This window comes from Macaca thibetana, chromosome 3 (assembly GCF_024542745.1).
Source record: "Macaca thibetana thibetana isolate TM-01 chromosome 3, ASM2454274v1, whole genome shotgun sequence".
NCBI classification, from domain to species: domain Eukaryota; kingdom Metazoa; phylum Chordata; class Mammalia; order Primates; family Cercopithecidae; genus Macaca; species Macaca thibetana.
This window is the reverse complement of record NC_065580.1, coordinates 160,763,499-160,784,544: the sequence shown is the minus strand read 5'-3', so window position 1 is coordinate 160,784,544 and position 21,046 is coordinate 160,763,499. Positions and strand designations below refer to the sequence as shown.

Below are 21,046 nucleotides of genomic sequence, written 5' to 3'. Positions count from 1 at the left end.
TCACAAGGTCAGGAGATCGAGACCATCCTGGCTAACACGGTGAAACCCCGTCTCTACCAAAAATACAAAAACTTAGCCGGGCGTGGTGGCGGGTGCCTATAGTTCCAGCTACTCGGGAGGCTGAGGCAGGAGAATGGCGTGAACCCGGGAGGCGGAGCTTGCAGTGAACCGAGACTGCGCCAATACACTCCAGCCTGGGTGACAGAGCAAGATGCTGTCTCAAAAATAAAATAAGATAAAATAAGATAAAATAAAATAAAATAAATCTGAATTCCCATTGTAAAGCTATAGTCCAAGCTCAAGAGCAGTCTAACCATCTGCTCCCAGCCACGACACCTCACACTTCCCTGCAGTCCCTGCGCTCCCACACAACTGCCACTGGGCCTGGCCTCACAGTGCCTTTACTCCCAGCCATTCCCTCCTGTCCCACTGGCTCTCGATTCCTGCCCTTCTTCGCAGTCTCAGTGTAGCTCCTTCCTGTCCTTCAAGCCCCGCTTTCCTGTGGAGCATCATTGTTCTCTGCAGTTGAAAGAGCCCTCCTCTTCTGAACTCTGAGCATTTGTCTGTGGCTCTAATTTCTTATGCATCTCTAGTCTACCTATCTGTATTCAGAAAAGACACTCAAAATATCTACTGAATTGATCAGGAATTATTTTCCCATGTGTCTTCAGAGCTTTAGTTTACTCTAAGGTTCCTGTTGGATCCTTTCTGGGATTGTAGAATTTGAGATCATAGAACCTGGCCATCTGGTCCAAATCCCTCCGGCTCTCACGTGGAACAGTGAGGTCTGCAGCTGAACGTCTTCTCTGATGTCACGCAGCCTGCCGGCCTCGAGAGCTAGAACCCACGCCCTCCTGACCTGCGGCTTCTGGTTCTCTTCTGAGTGATACAACACAGTTTCAAGATTCCCGGGAAAGGTTACTTTCATTTTTATGACCATAAAAAGTAGCCTGAAAATGCTAACATCATTTGATCGTTTACAGGTGAAATCTTTGTGTGCCTCCCTGTTGGACTCAAATGTTCTTGTGCAAAGAAATAATCTGGAAATCGTTCTGTTTTTCTTCCCATTTTATACCTGTCTGGTAAGTCATTTGTACTCTTCTGGTAAGTCACTGGTGTTTCCCAAGGGGTGGAATATAGATTTCAAGCAGTTTTATCCTAAGAGGACAGCTCAGCCACTCATGGGCGTTATTTGCTGGTAGCCAGTGAAAAGTCTTTGTTCATTTTTGCAAGGATAGCGTTTTCATTGCACGTATTGAATAGCTTCTTTCCATAGGTAATGTGTAAGGAACCAGCCCTTTTTGAGACTGAGCTTTGTAGACCGGCAAGGAAGGCTGCATGTCAAAAAGTCACCAATCTCCCCTATCGTTCCCTTGTAGTAAATTTCTCTGTCCTTCTAATAGGATTCCAATGAGAGAGCCATTCCCCTCCTCAGATCTGACATCGTGCGCATTCTCTCAGCTGCCACCCAGACACTACTGAGAAGGGACATGTCCCTGAACAGAAGACTGTATGCATGGTTACTAGGTACTGAGCAGTATGCACCCTTTTAAAGTCAAAGTTAATGTGAAACCTTTTAGTGCTGACTTCTGGGATAAGATTTGGTCTTGGTGATGTATCCCTGAATCATGAAGTATGGAAAGATACCACAATGACTAAATACGGCACTGATCAGTTGAGGTCTGCTGCCTACACATAGCTTGGTTATTTTGCAGTTGTTTTTTTTTTTTTTTTTTAAAAGGGGAAATAATAAGTGGGATTTTTAAAATGCCAACCGAATTCCATTTTAAGAGCTTGTAATACCACCAAAACATGGTAGCAAAACCTTATTCAAGTAGAAGCCTGTTGCTATGGAGAAGTTTCATGGGATGAGGTTGTATCATGGAGAAAACTTACAAATATTGTGGAAGATATGTAAATAAAGGAGGAGGTTTTGTGTAAGTGGAAATGTTTTGGGAGACATTTGGATAACTTTGGAGATCACGAGAGCCCCAGGGCCTTGTTTCTGTGTGTCAGAGTGTGTGGACTGCCTATAAATTTGTTGGCAAAGGCCCCTTGACTGTTGGTTGGAAGGCCTCCCAGGGACAGAGTCTAGGAAATTGCAACTTAAAAGATAGCATGTTCATGAATTTTCTGAAGTCCCATATTCACACACTTAAGAAAAGGTGGTATGCAGAACGATTGTGACAGGACTTTACAGCTCTGATTAAATCTCAACATTTAGATCCTTTTTTTCCTTTTTGAGATGGAGTTTCACTCCATCGCCCAGGCTGGAGTGCAGTGGTGCAATCTGGGCTAACTGCAACCTCCGCCTCCCAGGTTCAAGTGATTCCCATGCCTCAGCCTCCCAAGTATCTGGGATTTCAGGCACCCACCACCCCAGCCGGGTAGTTTTTGTATTTTTAGTAGAGATGGGGTTTTACCCTGTTGGCCAGGCTGGTCTTGGACTCCTGACCTCAGGCGATCTGCCCACCTCTACCTCCCAAAGTGCTGGCATTACTTGCCACCGCACTCAGCCTAGCATTCAGATCTTATCAAAGATCTGTACCAAAGATCTTACCAAAGTCAAGAAGTCCTCTTCAGTCCTTCTTCCTTCTCTTCTCCCTAGTTATAAAACCTTTAAAAGTCATTGCATGGAAGCTTACTAAGGATTTTAAGAAGACTATTTATCGGCTCTTTAAGGACTTGTATGTAAAGGATGATTTTGTTAAATGCACAGCTCTGCTTTTACGGGACTTGATATGCTATGTGGAGGGCACTGGGCCTGACCACAGCGCCAACTCTGACTCACCTAGTTGCGGCCCCAGGAGTCCCATATTCTTTGCCCGTACCATGAGGGTGCACTTCCTTGCCCTGAGAATCTCGCAGACTTATCCAAGGCTCCAGTTACTGGGGGCATGTGCATGAGAATACCTTGATCTCACATAATGCTGGACAAAAAAACACTGGTTTTAAAAAATGATCCTCAGCCAGGCCTGGTGGCTCATGCCTGTAAAATCCCAGCACTTTGGGAGGCCGAGGCAGGTGGATCACCTGCGGTCAGGAGTTCAAGACCAGCATGGCTAACATGGTGAAACCCCATCTCTACTAAAAAATACAAGTGATTCTCCTGCCTCAGCCTCCCAAGTAGCTGGGATTACAGGTGTGCGCCACCACACCCGACTAATTTTTTTTGTATTTTTAGTAGAGATGGGGTTTCATCATGTTGGCCAGGCTGGTTTCGAACTCCTGACCTCAGGTGATCCGCCCGCTTTGGCCTCCCAAAGTACTAGGATTACAGGCATGAGCCACGCGCCTGGCCAACAGGATAAATTCTTAGAACAAACTAAATTGATACCCATTGAGATGGAATTCTGCCTGTCTGATCATTAGCCACACCCCTGTCAGAAGAAGAAAATCTGACTTGGTCTTTCTGGATCTGATTTTGGTTTTCCGTCAGAGGAATATATTTTTAAAAATATTGGAGCATGAGACTTTTGCACGATATGATGTCCTTTAAAAACATAGCTCTCTTTACAGCTCGGTGCTTGTTCTTTTATAGGCTCAGACATTAAAGGAAATACCGTTGTGCCAGAATCTGAAATCTCAAATTCTTATGAAGATCAGTCGTCTTATTTTTTTGAAAAATACTCCAAGGATCTTTTAGTTGAGGTAAAGGAGCATTTCTGGAAAGTTCAGGGCATCCCTGGTGATGATTCTCCGGTGGATTTCTTTGGGAGGCTTCCACACAGGCAGTGAGCATGTTCCTTGGCCCCTGGTTTGGGGAACTGCAGTGTATTTGTTGCATGCTGGGTGACTGGTTTGCCTTCTGTCCCAGAGTATTTAACAATTAAAATAGCCAGTAATGTTGTTACACTTTATGATATACGATATTCTAATATGTGGCTTTTTTAAAATAAATAGGGTCTGGCTGAGATATTGCATCAGAAGTTCATAGATGGCGACGTGGAGGAACGCCATCATGCATACCTGAAGCCTTTTCGCGTCCTCATCAGTCTGCTTGACAAGCCAGAGATAGGTAATGTTAGAAATGCTGCTACAATCCTATGCCGAATACAGATTACCTGTTTTCAGGGAAATACAACACGGTGAGATACAACCGAAGTGTTATTTTGAATATACTGTAATCTTTGGAATTTCAGAAATTTGAAGTCGTGTTATATGGTTCAATGATCAGATCTGTGGTCACTTAAAAGTTTTGCATGGCTGGGCGCAGTGGCTCATGCCTGTAATCCTAGCACTTTGGGAGGTGGAGGAAGGAAGATCAGTTGAGCTCATGGATTTGAGACCAGCCTGGGTAACATGGCTGAAAAGCCACGTTGAAAAACCCCATCTCTACAAAAAAATACAAAAAAAATTAGCCAGGCATGGTGGTGCTTCCCTGTAGTCCCAGCTACCAAGTGGCGGAGGTGGGAAGACCACCTGAGCCCAGGGGGTCGAGGCTGCAGTGGGCCGTGATTGCACCACGGCCCTCCAGCCTGGGTGACAGAGTGAGACGCTATCTGAGAAAAACGTTTTGCACAATAATCTGAACATTTTTGTTAGGAAAATACCTTTGAGCTCCTATAGTGTCTACAGAACGCCTGTGGTATTTCCTTTTTAAGACTGTTTCTGCAGTGTCATACTTAAAATGAGCTTCGGTTTGATTTTCAATTAAGTAGGGGACCTCCTCCATCTTTTTGCCTTGGGATCCTGGGCAAGCCACTTCTTTTCGCTGTGTAGAGTAAAAACATTTTCACTGTAAAATGAAGGGGGGTGAACTAGACTCTGGTCACCGAAGGCTCCCCTCTTAGAGACTATGATCTTATTAGCATAGGTTGAGAAAAGTGACCTTCTCTCACTATTTATTTATTTATTTATGAATGAATGAATGGCAGAGTCTTGCTCTGTTGCCCAGGCTAGAGCACACTGGTACAATCTTGGCTCACTGAAACCTCCGTCTCCTGGGTTCAAGCAATTCTCCTGCCTCACCTTCCCCAGTAGCTGGGTTTACAGGCATGCGCCACCACGCCTGGCTAATTTTTGTATTTTCAGTAGAGATGGGGTTTCATCATCTTGGCCAAGCTGGTCTCAAACTCCTGACCTCAAGTGATCTGCCTGCCTCGGCCTCCCAAAGTGCTGGGATTACAGGTGTGAGCCACCGCCCCGGCCCTCTCCCTCACTTTAAAAAGAAATCTGTGGCCGGGCCCGGTGGCTTATGCCTGTAGTCCCAGCACTTTGGGAGGCTGAGGTGGGCAGATCACCTGAGGTCAGGAGTTCGAGACCAACATGGCAAAACCCCACCTCTACTAAAAATATAAAAATTATCTGGGCGTGGTGGCACACACCTGTAATCCCAGCTACTTGGGTGGCTAAGGCGGGAGAATTGCTTGAACTCGGGAGGTGGAGGTTGCAGTGAACTGAAATCACGCCATTGCACTCCAGCCTGGGCAACAGAGCAAGACTCTGTCTCCAAAAAAAAAATAATAATAAATTCTATCTTAAAAAAAATACACAGGAAACTTAGCATGAAAATAGTTCTCTCAGAGACACATCTTTTGGTTTTGTGAAAAGAAAGTGTAAAGATTGGATTAATTTGCTTTTTTGCCAGTGTTGACAGAGCTTTCGTTTTCTCTGAATTGATTGCGTGTTTCTTCCTCTGGATACGTGGGTAAGAAGTCAGGCCCTCAGCAGCCTGAGGGTTGCGGTTTGCAGAGCAGAAATGCCCTGTCCATCCCCTGCCTGGTTGCAGTGAAGCTTCTCTGACGTGCAGCTGGTCCAGTTCTCTTGTGCCATCTTTCTCAGCATTTCAGGATGGGCATCATTTCTTTTGTGTTGCTCCAGCTCATGACTAAAGGAATTGAAGAAGTTGCCCTGCTCTCTGGATATTTCTGTTGAGTAATGTCCCTGGCCAGCAGTTTATGCACACTTAACACACGTTGTCTGCTCTCTGCCTTCATCTAGCAGAGTCTGCCTTGGGCAAGTTACTTAACCTCTCTGTGCCTCCATCTTCTTATGTGTAATCAGCAGTACAGGATCTGTCCAGATGGCTGTTACGAGGGTTTAATACGTTAATAGATGTAAAATGCGTAGAAGGGTGTCTGGCACATAGGAAGTTCTACAAAAATGTTGGCTATCTTCATGAATGTTGTTTCCCCAGCTAAAGTTGTCACCACTAAAGTTAAGTTTCTGTATATTTTAGACTATATAAATTGTCTGTATGCGCAGGTTTACTGTATATATGTCTTATGTATATGTCACTGATTTAAAAGGGATTGTTAATCTGTCTCTGACCATCTTCCTTCTAATTGCAGGGCCTCAGGTGGTTGGGAATTTGTTTCTCGAAGTCATCAGGGCCTTTTATTCTTACTGCAGAGATGCCCTTGGTTCTGATCTTAAACTTAGCTACACCCAGAGTGGAAATTCGCTGATAAGGTATGAGTTTGGCCTTTAACATCACACATCTCTTTCCCTCCCCGGGACTATGATTTTTTTTTCCTCTCTTGCTTACTATAAATTGTGAAGTAGTAGAGAAAGTGGAGATGCAGCAGGTGAGACCCTTGGTTAAAATAATCAATGCCTTGAAGTCAGTCAGTGGGAATTGACTGTTCCCTACTGAGTACTGTGAAGAGTTTAAAGGGAGTTTGATGTAGTCTTTCTCCCAGCCTGGGATGACAGGTATTTATTGATTTTTTGATAAGTATGAAGTGTATTTTTGATCAAGTATGAAACAATGAAATGTATGTATTGATCAAGTATGAAACTCATTTAACAAAAGCAACTTGATCTAGTATACCCAAGTGGTGAGTTACAGGATGGAGAGAAGAGGGAAAATGGAGGGGAGTGTGCCTGGCAAGTGGAAAGGGGATGTGAGTCTTCAGGACAGAAGTCTGGGGTGTGTTGGGGGAGATTGGGGGAGACCCAGGCAGGGCACCGGAGGGCACAGGCTCCACTGTCCCGGAGGCAGAGTGAGTGGTGTTTGGAAGAGAGCAGGCACATCGGCCTCAGGTGCACAGTTATACACAAACCCTGTTTTGTTTGTTTAGTTTGTTCCTTTTAAAGGGATACAACCTTTTCTTTTTTGCTTTACTCTTAATGTAATTTCCTTCTGCCTGAACTAGCATTGGGTACATTGAAAATTTAAATCAATTTTCCTGTTTTTCTGGTTTATTAGTTATAAGTGTACCAAGAGTTGTTAGTGTTTGCTTTTTTCTCCCAGAATGAAAGCGGTTTATTGTTTTTCTGAATATGAAAGTCATACATGTTCGTTGTCGAATTTACTGATATTTGAAAGATAAAGAAAAAGATGTCACCCATAATCCTAGCACCCTTCAGAGAAAACCATAAAACATTTTTACCTCTTTCTAGACTTCTACTACATACGTAAATACATAGATGCCTGTCTTTTATTTTAAAGGTGGAATTACACCCAGTTACTTAGTTGCTTGGGGTTTTCCTTTTGTTTTCTTGTTGTTGGTTTGTTTGTTTGGTTTTGAGACAGGGTCGCCCAGGCTGTAGTGCAGTGGCGTGAACATGGCTCACTGCAGCCTCAGTCTCCTGGGCTCAAGCAATCCTCATGCCTCAGCCCCTTAAGTAGCTGGGACTACAGACATGCACCAGCATGCCCAGCTAATATATATATGTGTGTGTGTGTGTGTGTGTGTGTGTGTGTGTATAAATATATGTGTATATATAAATATATATGCATATATATAAAAATATATATGTGTATATATAAATATATATGCATATATATAAAAATATATGTGTGTATATATAAATATATATGCGTATATATAAAAATATATGTGTGTATATATAAATATATAAAAATATATGTATAAATGTATGTCTATATAAATATATAAGTATATATGTATATATAAATATATGTGTGTATATATAAATATATTAAAAAGTGTATATATAAATATATGTGTATATATACATATATAAAAATATATGTATATATAAATATATATGTGTATATATAAAAATGTGTGTGTGTGTGTGTGTGCGCGCACGTATGTATATATATATTTTGCAGTTCTCCATCTTGGCTCACTGCAACCTCCACCTCCTGGGCTCAAGCAATTCTCCTGACTCAGCCTCCCAAGTAGCTGGGATTACAGATGCCCACTACCATACCTGGCTAATTTTAATGTTTTTAGTAGAGACAGAGTTTTGCCATGTTTGCCAGGCTGATATATATATATATATATGTATATTTGTTTGTTTGTTTGTAGAGACGGGGTTTCACCATGTTGCCCAGGCTGCTGTCAAACTCCTGAGCTCAAGCAATCGGCCCACCTCAGCTTTTCAAAGTGCTGGGATTATAGGTGTGAGCCCCCGTGCCTGGCACTCTCTGGAGTGTCCCTCTCCAGCATGACAAGGTCTCACTCTGTCTCCCAGGCTGGAGCACAGTGGCACCATCAAAGGTCACTGAAGCCTTGAACTCCTGGGCTCAAGTGATCCTCACACCTCAGCTTCCCAAATAGCCAAGATGATAGGCACACACGACCACACCTGGCTAATTTTTAATTTTTCTGTAGAGACGAGGTCTTGCTATGTTGCACGGGCTGGTCTTGAATTCCCTGGCCTCAAGCAGTCCTCCTGCCTCAGCCTCCCTAACTGCTGGGATTACAGGTGTGAGCCACCGTGCCTGGCCACTGCTTGTTTTTTGGAAATGCAAGTTGTAAGTAGCTCTACACTGTTCTCCTATGGGATTAGTTGCCTTGGATTTTTTTTGTTAAGCATTTATCATTTATTTAAGGCCAAGTGCAGTGGCTCACACCTGTAATTTCAGCACTTTGGGAGGCCAAGGCAGGCAAATCACTTGAGGTCAGGAATTCAAGACCAGCCTGGCCAACATGACAAAACCTGGTCTCTACAAAAAAAAAAAAAAAAAAAAAAAAACAAAGATTAGCCAGGCGTGGTGGCGTGTGCCTGTAGGCCCAGCTATTTGGGAGACTGAGGCACGAGAATCCCTTGAACCCGGGAGGTGGAGGCTGCAGTGACTCGAGGTCGCACCACTGCACTCCAGCCTCGGCAACAGAGCAACACTTCGTCTCAAAAAATAAATAAAAATAATAAATCCTGACTGACCAATTTTTTATTGATTGACTTTTAGACAGTTTCTGCTTTTTCAGTTTTGTTTGCTTGTTTGCTTTTGAGATGGAGTCTTGCTCTGTTGCCCAGGCTGGAGTGCAGTGATGCGGTCTTGGCTCACTGCAACCTCCACCCCCTGGGTTCAAGTGATTCTCCTGCCTCAGCCTCCTGAGTAACTGGGATTAGAGGCACCTGTCACCACGCCCAGCTAATTTTTTGTATTTTTAGTAGAGATGGGGTTTCACCATGTTGGCCAGGCTGGTCTCAAACTCCTGACGTCGTGATCTGCCTGCCTCAGCCTCCCAAAGTGCTGGGATTATAGGCGTCAGCCACCGCGTGTGGGCTGTTTGTTTTTTAGACGGAGTCTTACTCTGTCACCCAGGCTGGAGTGCAATGGCGCCATCTTGGCTCACTGCAACCTCCACCTCCTGGGCTCAAGCAATTCTCTTGCCTCAGCCTCCTGAGTAGCTGCGATTACAGATGCCCACTACCGTATCTGGCTAATTTTTATGTTTTTAGTAGAGACAGAGTTTTGCCATGTTTGCCAGGCTGATCTCAAACTCTTGATCTCAAATGATCCGCCTGCCTCGGCCTCCCAAAGTGCTGGGATTACAGGTGTGAACTACCGCACCCGGCCTTTTTCAGTATTTTTTAATGGCCTTTTAGTGGTGCAGTTCTGCACACATCTATGTACCTATGCAGGGATTTTGGTAGGATAAATTTCTTGAATAAATTTCCTGAGCCATAGAAGATAAACATTTAAGGCTGGGCTCTGTGGCTCATGCCTGTAATCCAGCACTTTGGGAGGCTGAGGCGGGTGGATCACTTGAGGTCAGGAGTTTGAGACCAGCCTGGCCAACATGGTGAAACCCCGTCTCTACTAAAAATACAAAACTTAGCTGAAGTGGTGCACGTCTGTAATCCATCCCAGCTACCCCGGAGGCTGAGGCAGGAGAATTGCTTGAACCTGGGAGGCGGAGATGGCAGTAAGCCGAGATTGTTCCACTGCACTCCAGCCTAGGAAACAGTGAGACTCTGTCTCAAAAAAAAAAAAAAAAGAAGATAAACATTTAAAATCTTGGCTAAATTTCCCTGCTGAATATCCATGTACCATGTTATTCCACCAATAGAGTATGGACTAAAACTGATTTTCTGTACAAATTCTTTTTACAGTAGCTCTGAAATTATTGTTATTATTATTATTATTATTTTGAGACACAGTCTCACTCTGTCACCCAGGCTGGAGTGCAGTGGCGCAATCTCAGCTCACTGCAACCTCCGCCTCCCAGGTTCAAGCAATTTTCCCACCTCAGCCTCCCGAGTACCTGGGGTTACAGGTATCCGCCATCATGCCCTGCTAATTTTTGTATTTTTGTAGAAACAGTGTTTCACCATGTTGACCAAGCTGATCCACCCACCTCAGCCTCCTAAAGTGCTGTGATTACAGGTGTAAGCCACCGCACCCGGCCCTGAAATTTGTTTTTAAGAGACTGTATCAATATAAATATTGTTTAGGATGGCATTATGCAAACACATTATAAGAACAGTAGTATTTTCATTTTTATCAGGATGTGTCAGCTCTAGAAATAAGTTGCAGATGGTGAAATCGATTACAGTTTTTTGGACACTTTTTATAATTCAGGATTTTTTAATAGATATATTTATTCGTGTCCTCCCCTTTTACAGTGCAATCAAAGAAAACAGAAATGCCTCTGAGATTGTCAAAACGGTAAATTTGCTGATCACTTCTCTAAGCACAGACTTTCTCTGGGATTATATGACGAGGTGTTTTGAGGAATGCTTTAGGTAAGTATGCAGTTCGAGAATACAGAATATTTAGGAAGGATGAGAGGGTTTAACGATTTTGTAGCTGCTTAGAATGTCAGATTATATATAAGTAGCTGAAGCTGAGTAGTCTTTCCTGAGTTTTAAAATTCAACTAAAACAGGATTGGAAAGAATTCACTTAAGATTCTAGCAGAATAAAAACATCTCCAATAAGAAGGTTCACATAATCTTTGCCTTGTAATTCTGAAGCTGCTTTAAAAGTCTAACTTTGGAAAATCCTCCGTGCATTTTCTCGTTACATTCATCAAATCAGCTTTCCTCTCCTGGCTGCCTGATCTGTTGAAAGCAGCTTAGTTTCGTGGCTTTGTGACTGGATAGAGCATTTTTGAAATCTTCAGTTTTCTTAAATTTTTACTGAAATCAATGGATGACTGGTCAGATAAAAGCATTTCCGTTTTAAGCTATTATAATCAGCTTTACCATCTCTTTTAACCGGGTGAATTGCACCACCTCTAAATTGTCTGCCTTGGCGTACCCCGGGAACACCGAGCTTTCCTGGAGAGGCCTTTCCCATGCCATTTTCTTTATGGGAGGAATAAGGTCATGTTGCAAACCCTGTTTTGTCCTATGAGGCATGCCTTAAAACTTATTTCTTGTTCATCTCCACTATAATGCTCTTGGCTGTCTTAGAGTCTTACTTCTCAGCTGCTACCAGTAGTATGCTTTTCTGTCCAAATAAGCTCACAACCCTGGGATGAATAAGTTAATTGCAATTGGATCCACAGGCAACAGCAAGGCCATATTTTATTGAGGTTAGAGTATGCTTTGGTCAGCCTGGCTGTTATGTTATGTTATTTTTTATTTTATGACGGTGTCTCTCTGTCACCCAGACTGGAGTTCACTGGCATGATTCCAGCTCACTGAAACCTCTGCCTCCCAGGTTCAAGCGATCCTCCCATCTCAGCCTCCCAAATAGCTGGGACTACAGGCACAGCCTCCCAAGTAGCTGTGACTACCACCACACCTAGCTAATTTTAGTATTTTTAGTAGAGACGGGGTTTCACCATGTTGGCCAGGCTGGTCCCAAACTCCTGACCTCAAGTGATCCACCCGACGTGGCCTCCCAAAGTGCTGGGATTACAGGCATGAGCCACCAAATCCGGCTCTCCTGGTTATTTTTTTTAAAAAAAAGAATAAAATGTTTCTACCCAGATAGAGCTGACTCTCCACCTTTGCAACATTTTGTCCTCCTTTCATCCCAGAGTTAATCACTGTCCTGAGATTAATGTCTGTCTTCAGTATAACATGGCTTTGCTGTTGCCTGTGGATCCTATTACAGTTAATTTATTCATCCCAGGGTTTATGAGATGAAAAGCAATAGATACTTTTTAACTTATCCATTTATCTGGTAGCCTGTTTATATAAAAAGAAGTCTTGAATTTCAGTTTAAGATAAGCAACTAACAATAGTTGATTGGTGGGGTTACACTTCTCTACAGAAGCTGAAGCATTCTAGGCAACTCAGGTGCTGATCAACTCCTGGTATTACTTTGAGAGGAGTAGTCCCAGGCCATCTCCTATAGCAGGGCGAACAGCCGTGTAAACTGTGGTGTTCTCTAGCCCAGCCTCGTTCCCTTGGATTGCGCCTTTGGGCTTGGATTGGGGACCTGGGATTACATCTGTCGACAGCACCCCATGTCTCCTGGGTATGGGACCACACGTGTCTGAATCGGTAGAGTTCAAGTCAGAGGGAACCTGTTTGGACACCAACAGATTCAGGACACTTATTGACACTTCTCTATGTTAGATACTTTTAGTCACCAAAATTTAGTTACGAGAACTACAAAAGCTGTCTTACTTTTGTTAGGTTTGAAGTAGAATAACGTTACTGGAAATTGTAAGAAATGCTTGGACTCGCTGCAGGAAGAATTATTTTTATTATTATTATTATTATTTTTGAGACAGGGTCTTGCTCTGTCACCCAGGCTGGAGTGCAGTGGTGCGATGTTGGCTCACTGCAACCTCTGCCTCCCAGGTTCAAGCAATTCTCATGCCTCAGCCTCCGGAGTAGCTAGGACTACAGGCGTGGGCCACCACACCTGGCTAATTTTTTTGTACTTTAGTAAAGATGGGGTTTCACCATGTTGCCCAGGCTGGTCTCAGACTCCTGAGCTCAGACAATCTGCTCATCTCAGCCTCCCAAAGTGCTAGGATTACAGGCGTGAGCCTCCACACCTGGCCCAAGAATTGATTTTTCTTTGGTGTGATTTATAGACCAGTGAAGCAGCATTACAGTGTGAGGAGCAGCGTCAGCCCTCCCCCGACGGTCTCAGAGCTCTGCACCCTCCTGGTCTTCCTGCTGGATGTCATTCCCTTGGTGAGTGCTGGGGAAGAGACGGCTCAACACCCGCTATTGTTTACATTCTTACTGGTGGTGATGGCCTGCTTTATCAACCTCACATTACTGAAAATGTTTTACATAAATAGGCAACACTGTTTTGATGTTTGTTTTGGCATAAAAGATACAGCTGGATGTAATCTCTTATATTTTTAATGTCTTATTTAAAAGGGCTATGACTTTTGGGCCAGTTGTAAGTGGGCAAAGCTGAAGTTAGGTCAACCAGCTGATGAACTGGGTATCCTTCCCGTACTACAGTTATCTTAGGGGAAGAGTCAATACGTTTCCTAGTTAAATTTGTGCTGTTGGCTGATTTTCTCAAAGGAAACTAATTTCCTTAATATAGCAACGTGCCAATTTTATTTTCTATTAGAAAGTGTAAAGCCACTTGCGAGGAGAGAAGTAACATCCTTGACTTGTCTAGATCAAGTTGAAATACCGAGTGGTATGTGGTATGCGCTCGTAATTCCCGGCTACTCAGGAGGCTGAGACAGGAGGATCGCTTGAGCCCAGGAGTTTGAGACCAGCCTGGACAGCATAACATGATCCAGTCTCAAACAAAAACAATAGAAATGTTCTTTTCTCTCTCTCTTTGTGTGTGTGTGTGTGTGTGTGTGTGTGTGTGTGTGTGTGTGTGAGTTTTGCTCTTGTTGCCCAGGCTGAAGTGCAATGGCATGATCTCAGCTCACTGCAACCTCCACCTCCGGGTTTCAAGTGAGTCTCCTGCCTCAGCCTCCCAGGTAGCTGGATTACAGGCACCCGCCACCACGCCCAGCTATTTTTTTGTATTTTTAGTAGAGACAGGGTTTCACCATATTGGCTGAGCTAGTCTCGAACTCCTGACCTCAGGTGATCCACCCGCCTCGGCCTCCCAAAGTGCTGGGATTACAGATGTGAGCCACCATGCCCAGCCTCTTTTCTCTTTTTGAGATAGGGCCTCACTGTCACCCAGGCTGGAGTGCAGTGGCATGATCTCAGCTCACTGTAGCCTCATCCTCCCAGGCTCAGGCAGTCCTCCCACCTCAGCCTCCCAAGTGTCTGAGACCACAGACATGTGCCACCACATCTGGCTTATTTTAGTATTTTTTGTAGAGATGGGGTCTCACTGTATTGCCCAGGCTAGTCTCGAACTCCTGAGCTCAAGCAATCTCCCTGCGTCAGCCTCCCAAGGTGCTGGCTGGGATTATAGGCATGAGCCACTGCACCTAATCATCTTTTGTTTTCTGATTTGAAAATTAATGTGAAATTTATGCCCTAAAAAATTGAATTAGATGCCATTTTGAGATGCATTGTTTTTCTGATTGTAAACCAGCAATGTGGGGTTAACCCATGTGTTTATTTCACAGGAACTGTACTCTGAGGTGCAAACCCAGTATCTCCCTCAGGTGCTCAGCTGCCTGGTGCAGCCTCTTGCTGAGGACATGGAAGCCTTAAGTTTACCTGAACTCACGCATGCCTTGAAGACGTGTTTCAAGGTGCTCAGCAAAGTCCAGATGCCGCCTTCCTACCTCGACACGGAGTCCACCAGCGGAACCTCGGTGTGTGCTCTGAGGGGCGGAAATGGTTCTGGGGGCTAAAAGCAGCTTATGCCTTCATGGGAGTAGAAAGTCTTTAGGGTTGGTTAGGATAGGAATAAACACTAGAAGATACCCAGGTGATATGTCAAATATGCTTGTAAAACTCTCACTTGAAAAAGTTTTAGCACCTGGCATGGTGCCGTCGCTCACACCTGTAATACCAACACTTCCGGAGGCTGGGGCAGGAGGATTGCTTGAGCCCAGGAGTTCGAGACTGGCCTGGGCAACACAGCAAGACCTCATCTCTCTACAAAATAAAAATTAGGCCAAGTACAGTGACCCACACCTGTAATCCCAGCACTTTGGGAAGCCGAGGTGGGTGGATCTCCTGAAGTCAGGAATTCAAGACCAGCCTGACCAACATGGCAAAACCCCATCTCTACTAAAAATACAACAATTAGCCAGGCATGATGGCATGTGCCTATAGTCCCAGTTACTCCAGAGGCTGAGGTAGGAGAATTGCTTGAACCCGGGAGGCGGAGGTTGCAGTGAGCCATCATGCCACTGCACGTCAGCCTGGGCGACAGAGCGAGACTCCGTCTCAAAAAAATAAATAAATAAGTAAATAAAAATTAGTCATGGTGGTGTTCACCTGTAGTTCCATCTACTCAGGAGGTTGAGGTGGGAGCATCGCTTGAGCCCAAGAGGTTGAGGCTGCAGTGAGCCATGATTGCACGGCTGCACTCCAACCTGAGTAAGAGCAAGACCCTGTCTCTACAAAAAAAAAATTTAAGTTTTAGCACTCTTTGTTTCACCCACTCTCATGCTACTTGCCTGCTCTGTAACTGCAGTTAATGGTTAGATATAGTTAATAACTATGTAGCTACAGTTGATGGGCTAGTTATAACTAGCCTTGCAGACTGTTTCATGTGTGTGTTTGTAGTGTGTGATTTTGGTTATTTCAAATATAAGCGAGATGAGGTACTGGATTAGTTTGCTGGGGCTGCCATAATAAAGTACCACAGACCGAGTGGCTTCAACAACAGGTGTTTGTTTTCTCATGGTTCCGAAGGCCAGGGTCTGACGGGAAGGTGTCAGCAACGTTGGCACCTCCTGAGCGCACTGGGGAGAAAGAGTCTGTCTCGTGCGTCCCCCGAGCTTCTGGTGGTTTGCTGGCAATATTCAGCATTCCTCGGCTTGTCAAAGCGTCACCCCAGTCTCTACCTTTATGTTCACTTGGCCGTCAACCTGTGTGCGTATCTGTCTCTATGTCCAGATCTCTCCTTTTTATAAGGACACCAATCCTACTGGATTTGGGCCCATCCTAATGATCTCATCTTTTTTTTTTTTTTTTTTTTTTTTTGAGACGGAGTCTCGCTCTGTCGCCCAGGCTGGAGTGCAGTGGCCGGATCTCAGCTCACTGCAAGCTCCGCCTCCCGGGTTCACGCCATTCTCCTACCTCAGTCTCCCGAGTAGCTGGGACTACAGGCGCCCGCCACCTCGCCCGGCTAGTTTTTTTGTATTTTTTAGTAGAGACGGGGTTTCACCGTGTTAGCCACGATGGTCTCGATCTCCTGACCTCGTGATCCGCCCGTCTCGGCCTCCCAAAGTGCTGGGATTACAGGTTTGAGCCACCGCGCCCGGCCCTAATGATCTCATCTTAATTGGATCATCTGCAAAGACTCTGTTTTCAAATTAAGGTACATTCACCGGTACTGGGAGTTAGGACTTCAACATCGTTTTGAAGATAACATAACATACACTGTTCTCTAACTTGCTTTACTTTTTTTTTTTTTTTTGAGGCAGAGTCTCTCTCTGTCACCCAGACTGGCATGCAGTGGTGTGATTTCGGCTCACTGCAACCTCCACCTCTTGGGTTCAAGCAATTCTGCCTCAGCCTCCCGAGTAGCTGGGATTACAGGCACCCACCACCATGCCTGGCTAATGTTTTGTATTTTTAGTATTGATGGTGTTTTACCATGTTGGCCAGGCTGGTCTCAAACTCCTGACCTCAAATGATCCACCTGCCTCGGCCTCCCAAAGTGTTGGGATTACAGGCATGAGCCACCACTCCTGACCTTATTTTATTTCTTCATACCTTTACTTTACCCTCAGCTCAGTTTCCTCATTCATAGTTGTTAATTTGTCGGAAACCGTTCTTGCTCTGTTGTCCAGAGACCTGTGGCAGGTGATCCACCCACCTCGGCCTCTCAGTGCTGGGATTACAGGCTTGAGCCACCACGCCCTGGCAGAAACAACTTTTCAACAACTTTTTTGAACTCTGAAGGGTTTGTATATTTAGGCAAAAACACAAGAAAAATAGGCCCAAAAGCCAGCCTCCCCAGGGAGCATGTGGGTCCACCAGTCTCCTCTTTGCCACCCACTCCTCTCCTTCCCCTGCTTTGGGTGCCTCCTAAATTTCATTATACGCTTGACACAGAGATTCTCTAGTCTAGAGAGTGATGATTTTGAAAAACAGAATTGAAATATATTCATGATTTCAACTGATGCTTGAATACCTTAGTGTTAAGAGATGCACAATTCATGTCTTTTTATTTTTTACAGAGTCCAGTAAAAGGTGAAAACAACAAAATAATTTTGGAAACAAAGGCAGTGATTCCCGGTGATGAAGACGCTTCGTTTCCCCCTCTGAAGTCTGAGGACAGTGGGATCGGGCTCAGTGCCTCATCACCAGAGCTCTCTGAGCACTTGAGGGTTCCTCGCGTTTCTCTGGAAAGGGACGACGTTTGGAAGAAGGGCGGGAGCATGCAGAGGACGTTTCTTTGCATCCAAGAGCTAATTGCCAACTTTGCCAGCAAGAACATTTTTGGAGTACAGCTGACAGCGTCAGGAGAAGAAAGCAAGTCCGAGGAACCTGCAGGGAAGAGAGACCGGGGTGGGACGCAGAGCCTGGCGGCCGAGGATTGCAGCAGGAAGAACTCGTGGGAGCCCAAGCCCATCACGGTGCCTCAGTTCAAGCAGATGCTTTCGGACTTGTTCATGGCGCGAGGGTCTCCATTCAAGACAAAAAATTCAGAGTCACCGTCGTCTTCGCCCAGCAGCCCCGCCAGGAAAAGCGGGAGAGAATGGGATGTTGAACAGGTGGTCATTGACCTGAGGGGTTCCAGGGAGGAATGCAGGGAGGCCTTTGCCGCCGCCTGCCACCTGCTGCTGGACTGTGCCACCTTCCCTGTCTACCTGTCCGAGGAAGAGACCGAGCAGCTCTGTGCAACGCTCTTCCAGCTGCCAGGTGAGAGGTGGCCGTGCCGAAGTCCCTCCGCAATGCTCAGGATTTTGGAATCATACCGGTTCAAATGAGGCGAGTCGCTCTGTGGGTGGAGAATATCCCCTAGCTCCGCCTCCGTTCAATTTTCCTGCCTCAGCCTGCTGGGACTGGGGACCAAAACTAGTTTTTTGGATTTTTTTTGGACATTTTTTCAGATGGTCTCGATCTCCTTTTTTGAATATTTGCCTGGGATTACAGGCTTGAGCCACACTTACCGGTTCAGCATTCCTAATCCAGAAATCCAAAATCCAAGATGCTCCAGTGAGTACTTCCTTCGAGCATCATGTCAGTGCTAATAAGGTTTCAGATTTTGGATTTGGGATTTCAGATTAGAGATTGTCAACCTGTATTTAAAGACTAGCTCAAATCGTGTCAGCCAAGAAGGCGCTATTGGCCTCATTTGTTCCCTTCCTCATTTGTACTTAGGACATTTTTGACTTGTGTCTCGCTACATGGCAAAGTGGTAAGGGGGGGCCTATATTTTTAAGGCTTGGGTGTCCAGCACAGCCCATCAGAAGACCTGAAACATGAGTGGCATTCAGTGGGAGTAAATAGACTATTTCATGATACCTGTTGATAAAGATTTTTGTTTTTTGAGATAGGGTCTGGCTCTGTTGCCCAGGCTGGAGTGTGATGGCACCAACTCAGCTCACTGCCACCTCCACTTCCTGGGTTCAAGTGATTCTCCTGCCTCAGCTTCCCCAGTAGCTGGGACGACAGGCACGTGCCACTATGCCCAGCTAATTTTTTTTTTTTTTTTTTTTTTGAGACAGCGTCTCGCTCTGTCGCCAGGCTGGAGTGCAGTGGCACAATCTTGGCTCACTGCAGCCTCCACCTCCCGGGTTCAAGTGATTCTCCTACCTCAGCCTTATGAGTAGCTGGGATTACAGGCACGTGCCACCATGCCCAGCTAATTTTTTTATTTTTAGTAGAGCCAGAGTTTCACCATGTTGGCCAGGATGGTCTCAATCTCTTGACCTCGTGATCCACCCGCCTAGGCCTTCCAAAGTGCTGGGATTATAGGCGTGAGCCACCACGCCTGTTAATTTTCATATTTTTAGTAGAAATGGGGTTTCACCATGTTGGCCAGGCTGGTCTCAAACTCCTGGCCTCCTATGATCTGCCCGTCTTGGCCTCCCAAAGTGCTGGGATTACAGGCCTGAGCCACCAGGCCTGGCCAGTATTTGTATATTGGTTTGCTAGGGCTCCCTAACAAAGTACAGTAAACTGAGAAATTTGTCTCATAGTTCTGGAAGCCAGAAGTCCAAGATCAAGGTATCAGCCGAGCCACACTCCTCCTCTGAGACTCCAGGTGGAATATTTTTTGGCCTCTTCAGCTTCTGGTGCTGGCCGGCAACCCTTGGGGGACTCCTCAGCTTGCAGCTGCATCAGTCCCGTCTCTGCCTTTGTCTTCACAAGGTGTCCTCTGTATGTCCTGTCTTCCCTTGGCATGTCCCTCTTGTAAGGACACCAGTCATATTGGATTAATCAGGCCCACCCTAACGACCTCATCTTAATTTGATTACCTCTGTAAAGACCTTATTTTCAAATGAGTCTCACCAGCAGGAAGTTAGTGCACTGCTGTCCAGATGGATTTCTCAGGTAACTTCCCAGATCTAGGGAGCTGTAGAATCTGCAGACTGGGGACCCATTCTCACGTGGTTCTGCTTGTTTCTGCCTCTCCGGTGGGCTTCCTTTCAGGAGCCGGTGATTCCAGTTTTCCATCTTGGCTGAAATCCCTTATGACCATTTGCTGCTGTGTGACTGACTGCTACCTCCAGAACGTGGCCATTTCCACTCTGCTGGAAGTGATAAACCATTCCCAGTCCCTGGCTCTGGTCATTGAAGACAAGATGAAACGTTACAAGAGCTCTGGACACAACCCTTTTTTTGGCAAGCTGCAGATGGTGACAGTTCCTCCCATTGCTCCAGGGATTTTAAAAGTCATTGCAGAGAAAACAGATTTCTATCAGGTATTTCCCACTGGGAACACTCTTCTTATGGCCTCCTTCTCCCCCTGAGCAAAACTCAGAACTGTATAGCTGGGGATGGGAGCAGTGGCCCACTTCTCTGGGAGTGATATTCCTATAGGGCACTGGGCAGAGGCAGTAGCCTTTGGTCTTCTGAGACTGCCTCTCCCAGCATGTAACTTTCACCCTCCGGGCAAGCTATGGTGAGAGCAACTGGGGCCCCAGTATTCTGGGCCTGCCGTGACTGAGTGGAACCCCTGCCTGGGAGTGGGGTCTGGGTGGAGGCAGGGAGCCCATGACTCCTCCACTGCACTCACCTGGATTTAGTCTCTGCCACATCAAACTCCCTACAGGGCGCATCACTTACATAGGGTGAGGCTCGGTACCTGCCTGTTGAAAGAATGCCTCAACCCCTCTGGTCCAGTTTCCCGTTAATTCCCTTTCTGCAAGTAATGTTGAGCTCTAGGCAAGAGCTGCAGTGTTCTTGGCCAGAAACCTCCAGGTCTGACCTCCTCTGCTGCCCGGATGACTTTGGTGGGTCTTTTCTTTTCTTTTTTGAGACAGAGTCTTACTCTGTTGCCCAGGCTGGAGTGCAGTTGCGTGATCTCAGCATTTCAGCTCACTGCAACCTCCGCCTCCTGGATTCAAGCGATTCTCCTGCCTCACCCTCCCAAGTAGCTGGGATTACAGGGGCCCACCACCACACCTGGCTAGTTTTTGTATTTTTAGTAGAGATGGGGTTTTGCCATGTTGACCAGGCTGGGATCCTCCTGACTTCAGGTGATCCACCCGCCTCGGATCCCAAAATGCTGGGATTACAGGCATGAGCCACCGCGCCCGGCCTTTGGTGGGTTTCTTGCTTTATTTGATGATGATGTGTCTCTGGGCATGGAGGATTCTCACATGGCAAATATAGGTGAGAGCCAGCGTGTCGGGGCTGGGACTGAGTGAGGAGGATGTGAGCGGATGCTGCCTGTGTTGACATGGCCCCCCACCACCTGC

General features: G+C 45.6%; 1 protein-coding gene across 2 annotated transcripts in view; it reads left to right on the top strand.

Annotated features, from left to right (window-relative positions):
• DOP1B (DOP1 leucine zipper like protein B) overlaps positions 1 to 21,046 on the top strand; it is a 123,705-nt gene that overhangs the window by 53,004 nt on the left and 49,655 nt on the right. For both annotated transcript variants that reach the window (XR_007724527.1, XM_050785750.1), the window contains exons 6-15: positions 984 to 1,082; positions 1,404 to 1,527; positions 3,542 to 3,651; positions 3,904 to 4,018; positions 6,294 to 6,414; positions 10,774 to 10,893; positions 13,148 to 13,250; positions 14,618 to 14,809; positions 17,354 to 18,038; positions 19,776 to 20,047. Coding sequence is in view for 1 of the 2 variants with exons in the window: in XM_050785750.1 (XP_050641707.1) it covers positions 984 to 1,082; positions 1,404 to 1,527; positions 3,542 to 3,651; positions 3,904 to 4,018; positions 6,294 to 6,414; positions 10,774 to 10,893; positions 13,148 to 13,250; positions 14,618 to 14,809; positions 17,354 to 18,038; positions 19,776 to 20,047 (1,941 nt within the window). In the remaining variant the exon portion in view is untranslated. The remainder of the gene's footprint in view (positions 1 to 983; positions 1,083 to 1,403; positions 1,528 to 3,541; positions 3,652 to 3,903; positions 4,019 to 6,293; positions 6,415 to 10,773; positions 10,894 to 13,147; positions 13,251 to 14,617; positions 14,810 to 17,353; positions 18,039 to 19,775; positions 20,048 to 21,046) is intronic.